Raw genomic sequence first — 9,196 nt, forward strand, 5'->3', positions numbered from 1 at the left:
TTAGGGAACAACTTACAGATGTAACTTTGTTGTGTTCGTTTCCAGCCAAGATTTCCATGATGAATACTTACAGGTGATGGACTTGACTTAGGGGAAAAAGATATTACAACTATTTGCGTCAGTGCTGAGTTGTTCTACGGTAGTAGAAGCTGGATGTTCATGTTCATGAAGCTGGATGTTGCTTGTACCGTTCAGGCTCTCTGTTTTTAAAATACAAAGGCTGGTCTCAGTGACACTTCTCTTGTCAGAAATGGGAGCTGCATGGTTTACTCTAAAAGCAATGCTGGACTGACTGCTTAACAGTAGTTGTGAATGATTATTAGTGACTGGAGTAGGCTTTTGGAGCTTTGCAAGTTTAGCGTATATGAAAACATCTATCGGTGTCTCTTTACATCCGCTGTGCCTGGCTCTGGAAATGTCCATGAATGTCTGAGGTGAAGCAGTAAGCCTGCACTTGCGTGGCTCTTGCTGATTTTTTAAGTCTTTGTACTGCTTGAAATAAATTAAATCAGAGTTTCAACTTGACGATTACACTTTACTTTTTTCCTTGCTTCACCTTCCATCCTTTCATAAATTGTGATACAGTTTTCTTCCACACTCATAGGAAGCTGAACAACACTTACTGGTAAAGCTGGTTTGAATTAAGTGCGTTTTCCCAACATTTGATGCTACAAGATTGCTTTTTTCCCCTTTACAATTATGTTGTCTATCTGGTTTTTGGGTTTGGGTTTTGTTTTTTTTTTTCCTTAATGAAAAGGCAATATCTTGGTTTTCAGAGTTTTCCGGGACGCAGTCAGCCAGTCCCCCTTACCGTCCTTATAGACCTCTTCTCATAAAATAAGTGACAGCAGAAGGTTTAGAGAATATCCCCCAATTTCTGCCTAAACTTAAATGTCTCATGGATTTTTGTGCCCTAAATATTCCGTTGCATTCGCCTTCATGTTATCGCATGGTCTGTAGCATTAATGAAAGCAATGGGGCATTGTTTTGATAATTGCTATGTATTTTTCTCTCTAGCTGTGTGCTGCCCACCTGCCAACCCGATCGGAGGCACCGAACCACTACCAAGCAGTATGTCGGGCTCTGTTTGCTGAAACAATGGAACTGTACACTTTCTTGGCCAAAATTAAAAGTGCAAAAGAGGTAAGCGGTCTGAGAAGGTTTTCTGCTTTTGAGCTCATTACTGTGTGAATTAGGCTTACAAAATCACTTCTGTACCCAGCCAGTAGCGAATGTCAGGTGCTTGAGGAAATACCTGTAGAGTTCAGGGAGAGCAGTTCTACAGCTGAGGGTCTTTTTTTTCATTTGGCCTGTAACCATTTACAGATGTCCCAGAGAAATTGCTATTAATTACGACTAGTCTATTTGGGAGCAAAATGGAAGTTTTTCTTGGAGGGTTGCACATTGCATACATGCATCCATTCCTGCATTTGAGTCTAAGAACTTCTCTGGTGTTTCAGGGATGCTGTGAAGCCAGCAAGGATGCTGTGATGCTGTGAAGCTTTGCCTGTTGTTCCTCAGCTCCTTCTCACGCCTTGTCTGTGGCTGAGAATTATCTGAGATTCTTCTTGCTCATATCTTGTCCCCAGTCCACAGCTTCCCTTACCTTTTGTTTGTCTGTCACATAGGCTTCACAGCAGAGCCAACTTAAAAAAATAGGATTCCCGCCTGTAGGTCGTGATGCCTCTGTTCACTGCCTGTGTGGCAGTTCCTGTGGACTGAAAGACCGTCCTAGGAACCACTGCAATTAAATGGTCTGGCAGAAGAATAACTTTGAGGGTGGGTGAATGATTTTGTTAATGAAGATAGTTTCAGAATGGCCCCATGAACAATTGTATTAACAAGGTGTAGGAGGACTGACGGGTGAGGGGAAGGGCAGGAAGGAAAACCTGCTTCTTAAAGCTGGTTTCCTCACTGAAGCCCAACTTGTCAAGTAACAGCACTTTCATAATTTTTCTTTTTAATAAATCCCTGAAGGATTTTCTTTCGTAAGTCAAGATCTACCTTACCTTTGAAAAGCAGGATAACATTTTACAGGCTGATCTAAGAATTTTGCTGCTGAAGGAGGCAGAGCTGTTCCACCCACACACACATGCTCCCACTATTTTCCTTTATCTGGTTCTAGGAAACAAACACAGCAAACAAAAAAACCAAGGGATCATTCCTTGTCAGGTTAATGAGCTGAATCAGCTCATTAAAGGGTCAGATGAGCCTCAGAGCAGCACAAGAGAGCTTTTATCCTCACGCTGGTGGTGGAAGACGCAAACCAGTCAGAGGCATGAGGGACTGGTTGCTGTCTGTCTTTCCTGGCCGAGAGGCGTCCGTCCAAGGGGGAGACTCCTTCAGGGACATTTTTCTGTTGCACGGGGTCAAGTTTCACCTCCACTTTTCCTCCGGTCCTGCTCAAACTGAAAGCCATTTTTAAACTGAAGCAGTGTCATACAAGGATAATTTTGTCAGTGTCAACATGGCTAAAGAGCCACTTGTTTTCTGAAGTGCCTGTGTTACGGTTGGTCTGCATCCCGTGCCCCTGATGCAGAGGGCAGACAAGATGCAGCATCTCTGTGCTAAATCTGTGTCCTGAACCTTGACGTCACTGATTTCACATCTCGACTTTCGGCTGCTCCTTGGTGTTCTGACCGCTGGGTACAATAATTGAGGGACCTGTGCTAGAAACACCTCAGCTAACAGCTATGGCAAAGTCCATGTTGAGGCTCAAAGATAAGACCCTTTGGAGTTCTTTCTGCTCAGAGAGGAATTATGTTTCCAGTAGTTCTTGAACATTTTGACCACAGTGAGCAGTAATAAGGCATTGTTGTTGTCAATGTCAAAGTAAAATATTGTGGTTTATAACCGTTTAGAATTAAATCTTAATTTCTTTTTAAAATTCATTAAAAAAGTAGAGGGGTGTTTTGAATTTGCAAATTATTTAATCACCTTGTAATTGGATGTAAAAAGCCAACAACATCTGATCACACCATAGAGCATACTATGAGTTAATCCCAAATGAAAGGAACCATTTGCCTCTCAAAGGCTATTAGGGATTGATTCAAAGCACATTTAGGTCAAAGGAAGTAATCCTTGTAGATGGAATTTTGACCCTACTGAAATCAGTAAGACTTTTATTGCTGCACCTAACCACGGCCAGGATTTTGACCTTTTGTTTTCATTTTACTCTGGATCAGTCCCCTCGTAGGCATATAGGAAGTGACAAAGAAAATTATCTTACAAACAGCTTTTGGAATCTGAATACTTTGATTTTATGATATGCTTGATCCTTGCTTATAGCTTTTATCCAACTATAGATTTGGAATGTATTTCATTTTGAAAATAATGTAGCATACAAAGAAAAAAATAGGTATGAAGAAAATATGAGGTGGAATGCTGTAAATCTGGTTATACCATTTTAAAATGACCTCTATAGTTTATACTTGAGGCAGGCAGGAATCATATGATCACACTAGGTTTGTGCCAGTAAAAGCTGTGGTATTGTTTATATGCTCTTCTCTCTTGCAAATACATAGAAGAATCTTAATTCATGAGGAATATGGTTAAATACTATTCAAGTCAATAAATTCTTTTTTCTTTTTCTTTTGTTATTGTCGTACGAGTATTGGGTATAAAGAAGAGAAACGGTACTTCAGTAAGGACGTTTTGTTGTCATGAGTTTGTGGTGATTGCATTGGCAGATAACTGGGGAAAAAACCCAAATTCCATACATCAGCTCCAGTTAAAAAAACCTTACACTATGTAATGTCTTTGTGACACTAAAGATGCCAGAAATTTTAAGCTGTTAGTTTACTTAAGCCCCAAGTTCCATACATCAGCTCCAATTAAAAAAACCTTATACAATGTAATGTCTTTGTGACACTAAAGATACCAGAAATTTTAAGCTGTTAGTTTACTTAAAAAGCTGACAGCTTGCTTTGGAGATCTTCCTTTAGAATCCCTCAGACCTAGACACAGTTGTGGACGTGAGATCAAAGTTAAATTAAAAACACTAAAAACGGGGGGAAATCCCCTGAAATGACTTAAAATCACTTTCCTATGTATAAAAATGTCTTTGAAGTTCCTTGGATTCCTTCTAGGGCCACTGGATGGCATCTGGGTATCTGTTTCCCAGGTATATGAAGTTCATAGTTTTTGCTCAGCAGGCACTTGAACAGCCAGCTTCACTGTAGTGGGAGAATTTTTATCTGCAGAAATTCACATGCTAGGAGTGGACCAAATCTGACCCATCTTATGCTAAAGCCCAGAACAGGTTTAGAAGGGAAATAAACTGTGAAAGAGGCAGAAAAAAATATTGCTGTGATGCTGTTTTCAATTTGGCACTATAAAAACTTGTCAGGATTTTGAAAGTTACAGGATTTCACAAGGGATGCGTGAGGAGGCAGGAGGGATAGGCCTACAGGGTTGTAATACGGTTTGTTACTAATATGTATACTGAGTAGTCATGTGCTCTCCAGTCTGTCCTGTGAACATCACTGTCATCCAATAAATGGAGCGTAGTTTCAGAAAGGGTTTTACTGGCCTGCGTTTGGGTGAGTGCGTTAATCAGAAATGATGAAGCAATGAGTGAGCTGCTCAGGTCGTCTCAATGGATGTCAAACAAAATGTTCTGGGCACTTTGTCACATACTTGATGCCATGTGGTTTTTTTATTACCAGCCTGATTTCCTGTGTGTGAAAGGTCAGCAGTAAAGCTGACTTGCAGGCAGGGAGATGGTACTTCCATTCTTAAAGAGAATAGGATATTTAATGTAGCAGATGCACAGGACAGGACTCAAGCCAGAGTTCAGAAGGGTGTGATGCTGCTATTGCAATAGTAAAAAAATAGAGTAATAGTACTAAAAATACCTATTTCTGTGGAATAGCAGCAGCAACTCCAAAGTTGGGATTGAACTTCAGTTAACTAATCTGATCCAACCTGCATCTTTTTGCAATGTGAAGTTTTTCTAGCAAGTTTCCTGAGGTGTTTTTTCAACTTGCATCTGTATGCTGTTCAGGCTCTGGGAAAGGTGCCCTTGCTGCAGATCCACCCTGGGTACCATCTGCTGCCATCCAAAAGTGGTCTTTTGATGGGCCAAGACCTCCTAGCTCTGTGTCCTACTGTTTAAACATTTACAGCTGATGACAAAAGTGGAATACAGCTTGTTTCTCATCTCAAGCAGTGAGCTTTTAAAATTGCAATAGGAAATTTTCACAAAAAGTGGATCTCTCCCTTTTTTATGATTTTGCGTGGGGAAAAATGGTCAACAAGGTGGAAGAAAACGCACGCAAAAGATTCATCTTTTTCAGGATCGTCCAGAAGTCGTTGAGATCACCTTTGTTGGCACCTAGCCATCGACAGAACTGTAGGCGCAAATAAGTGATCTCCATGAGATAAAGCAGATGTTCCTGCTGTGGAGTATCTGAAAAGGTCATGCACGTTGCTCAAAAATGGTACCAAGTGTGACAGAGAGACAGGGAGAGGCTATGCAGCATAGGAATGCAGAAATTGCTGCTCTGGGTTGGAGCGGGGATCCACCTGGTCTGCTGTCCACACTGTGAACCTGCCTTATTGAGGGGATATCTGCCCTAGTCCTCCTTCAGCTCCCTGTTACTGCCCAGTCTTGCCTTCTCCTGGAGTTAATGCTCCACCTGCGCTTAATGGCTGAGTGAGCCAGCAGCGTGCCCTTGTCGTGAGGAAGCCTTACGGTGTCCTGGGCTGCCCCGGGAGGAGCGTTACCTGCAGGCTTAGGGAGGGGCTCCTTCCCCTCCACTCAGCACTGGTGAGGCCACAGCTGAGGTGCTGGGTCCAGCTCTGGGCTCCCCAGTACAAGGGAGACAGGGACATACTGGAGAGCCTCCAGCAAAGGCCGTGAAGATGATGAAGGGACTGCATGTGATGCCGGCCAGCATAACGTACAAGAAGTGCCTGGTAGGCAGATATGTCTTAATCTGCTACAGTAGGTTTAACTCGTATCTCAAAAATTTTTAGATTGATGTACAACCTAAAGCATCAAGATTAATATTCCTTCCAACTAATTAAGAATTTATGCATTTTTGTAATTGCCTACATCTTCAATTGCAGTGAAAGTCCATGTTCATCAAAAACTCGTCCATAATTTCATTACCCACAGTATGCCTTGTAATTAAGTTTTTGTTATAATACAGATAAAGCTTCCAATCTCTCATCTTCGTACTGTTGTTTTAAATCATGTCACCTTTCATTTCTGTCCTTTCTGATGTAAAAACATGATTCTTTCAGTCTGCCTGGATATATTTCAATCTGATCTGTATGAAAATGTAAACAAGGAAATTCTAATTAAGTGCATGAGTAGAAATGAAATTGTTCCTTTCTTTTTTTCCTAGTTTAATGCCATGCAAAGATTCGATTGGAAAACAGTTAATTAAAAAAGTGAGGTGTTACTTTCTGTTTAACCTAGCTGTACTGGTGTGTTATTTGTACAAAATATGATAACAGAGGTAGTTAATAGATACCTAACCAATGTTAATGGCTAACTTATTTTGGAAATATGGTCATTAGCCAAGTTACTCTTAAGAGTCTTGTGACCGTACAAGCTGTTACATATCCTGCTGCTTGGATTTTCAGAGAGCACAGCTGGAGAAAGAAATTGATTCACGAACTTTTCTACTCCTAACTTCACTTTTGCCTACACTTCCAGGCTTCCAGTAACTCCACTTTTGCAACTGTGTTGTCGTCAGGCTTGCAGCCCCATCGTCATCTGCTGGATCCCTCAGTTCAGGAGCTTTAATAAGGGAAAAGGCTGCTGGTTTGGTTTTGTGGGGTTTGGTTTGGTTTGGTTGTTTTTTTCTTAAGTGATGCAGGCACTGTCACTCAGTAAGTGTTGTATGCACTTGGTTTGGAGTTTTTTGCCTCATCTTAAACAGTTACGTTGAGCAGCGTGGCAGCTATTGCCCTTTCCAGAGCTGAGCAAAGTGTGTCAATCCATACCGCTGCATATGAAGAACTTTGCCTGATACCCGCTTGAGAGGTTTTCAGGGGCTGATTTAGCTGATCCTATTCCCACGTTTGAATTAAATGGGGTTTGAGTCTTTTCAAAGAACTAGAGTAATGCTGCTGGCCAAGCCCTTGGAATTTAAACCCAAGTTGGATAGCTGAAGATATATAAAAGCAGTTTTTCCCCTATGTGCAGGTTATATATTTTCAAATTGAGCTTAGAGGTGCAAGAATATTTTCTTAGTTTCACAGACAGCAGCGCAAGAATTACTTGCATCAGCTAACAAATGATTCCTAATTAAGAATATAAACTGAGAACTGCCCTAGACTGTGTTCTGCGATCGGTGAAGGACAAAGTCCAGGTCTGAATTCCCAAGGATACCATCTTCATTAAAACGTTGCATTTTAGAGAGCATTTTGTGGAAGCGAATCTTTGATGCTGTGCTGACAAGCGTCTTATATAAACTCCCATCTGTCACCCAGCACAGGAGAGCACATCTCAAATGTGGGACACGCAGCAGCAGAGCAACTGCCTGCTTTTAGTAGTGCAGCAAGGCGTTTGAAGCCATTTGGTAGTTTTATTACTAGCTTTTGTCACAAAGTGCAGTTTTTAAAAAAAAACAGCCAAATGCTGTAATGGTTTAAAAAAAGCCAAAGCGGTTGGAACACTCGCTTCCTACACATCCAACCCTGATTTCCTGAACAAACGCCCAGGCTGTAACAGGTGAATCAGGTCTGTGGTGCGGGTCTGAGGTGCTGGGGTGGTTTAGAAAGACCCTTTCAAGATGTTCCTGCTTTCTGCAATGGAAACCCATTTAGGCCATGTACGTATTATACCGTAACAGCTTTTCTTAAGCTGTTATCCCAAGGGTAAGTACAAGTGGCCACAGCAGCTGAGCTTACTCGCAGGTTTTGGATCACAGTTAAGTTCTGGCAAATGGTCTATTGTATTTTAAATGTGTTGGTTTCTATCATTTATGATTGCAACAGGTGCTGAAACCCACTGATGCTGGCTGGAGATGCTGGAGGGAAATGATAGTATTTCATTTAGTCTAGAAGTTTAAACATAATCATTTGTCACAGTGAATTTATTCTTTCCTCAGCAGCACCTGACAGGTGGACAAGAGTTAGAGAACCCTTCCTAAGCACTGACTGCAAGGGTAGAGCACTAGCTGTTGCTTTTTCTCCCCAGTCCTCCAAAGGTTTCTGAGTTCTGTAATAATGGAAATCCCTTTCCTTTCTGCTGTTCTCCACTTACTGCGTGGTGAGCTGCTTTGAGGGGTCTGAGCCAGGTGCCGGGGAGGGGAACGAACCATCCCTACCAAGTGGGTGTCTATGCCGGTACGAGGGCAGCAGCCGGAGCACTCAGCACTAGGATGGGAAGTAACGGGAGCCCGGCTTTGGCAGCAGCCTGTGCTTCTATCAGCTCATTTCTATCATAAACCTGCACTTTGAGAGGCTTATCTCTTGGCTGGCGGGCTTTGCTCTTGCAGCTCTCCGGTGCGTGGTGGCCAGCATCACTTACACCTGTGCTTTCTCGGGTAGAAATTCCCCCTCTAGCTTCGTTCCAGAGAAACTAATGAGATGGTTGCCTAATTTGGAAAATTTTTCAGCTGTTCGGGGTTGGTTTGGGGTTTTTTTTTCCCCTTCTCATTTTCTGCTCTTAAGAAAAACAGCTTGTAATCTTTTTAGCTTCATGGAATATTTATGTCAGTCAAAGGCATCAGCCTTTGGGCATAAACCAACCCAGTAAACTATATGGTAGGAACATGATTGCTGAGATGGGTAATTGCTGCAAATCTTGTTGAACCATCAAAGCCAAGGTTAAGCAGCTGAAACATGTTAATTTTTTAAAAATTAATGTGTACCTTCCAGTATGGAAAGGAGGAGCAAGTCTGACAGTTATGAGCTCATTTGCTGAAGTTAGCTTTTTGATTACAAAGAGGAAAAGCAGAAAGTATCAGAATGATTTTATATTTTGCAGTTTATCAATAAATGTTAGCAGTTTGCAAGAAAGCAAGTAATTTACAGTTCACAGATACTGTATTTGAAATGATTACTGCAGCTGTATGATACAGAAAAGAAGAAGCCCTGGATGGCAAAAGAAACATAAGCAAGGCCTTTATGTTACTCATTCTTCCCATTATTTTTTCTTTTTCCCTTGGAAAAGGAGGATTGCCTGTAAGCGCCAGACTGACTGCTGACCGCAGCGACAGAACCAATACAAGTTTCC

At 41.7% G+C, this 9,196-nt stretch overlaps 1 protein-coding gene across 1 annotated transcript in view; it reads left to right on the forward strand.

Moving 5' to 3' along the window:
* Positions 1 to 1,017: 1,017 nt before the first annotated feature.
* Positions 1,018 to 9,196, forward strand: part of SPIRE1 (spire-type actin nucleation factor 1) — a gene marked incomplete at its 5' end in the record, with an annotated part of 45,535 nt that continues 37,356 nt past the window's right edge. The window contains one exon of the mRNA XM_009700491.1: positions 1,018 to 1,143. Coding sequence (XP_009698793.1) covers positions 1,018 to 1,143 — 126 coding nt within the window. The remainder of the gene's footprint in view (positions 1,144 to 9,196) is intronic.

The sequence above is a fragment of the Cariama cristata genome, unplaced genomic scaffold (assembly GCF_000690535.1).
Source record: "Cariama cristata isolate BGI_N322 unplaced genomic scaffold, ASM69053v1 scaffold22805, whole genome shotgun sequence".
NCBI classification, from domain to species: Eukaryota; Metazoa; Chordata; class Aves; order Cariamiformes; family Cariamidae; genus Cariama; species Cariama cristata.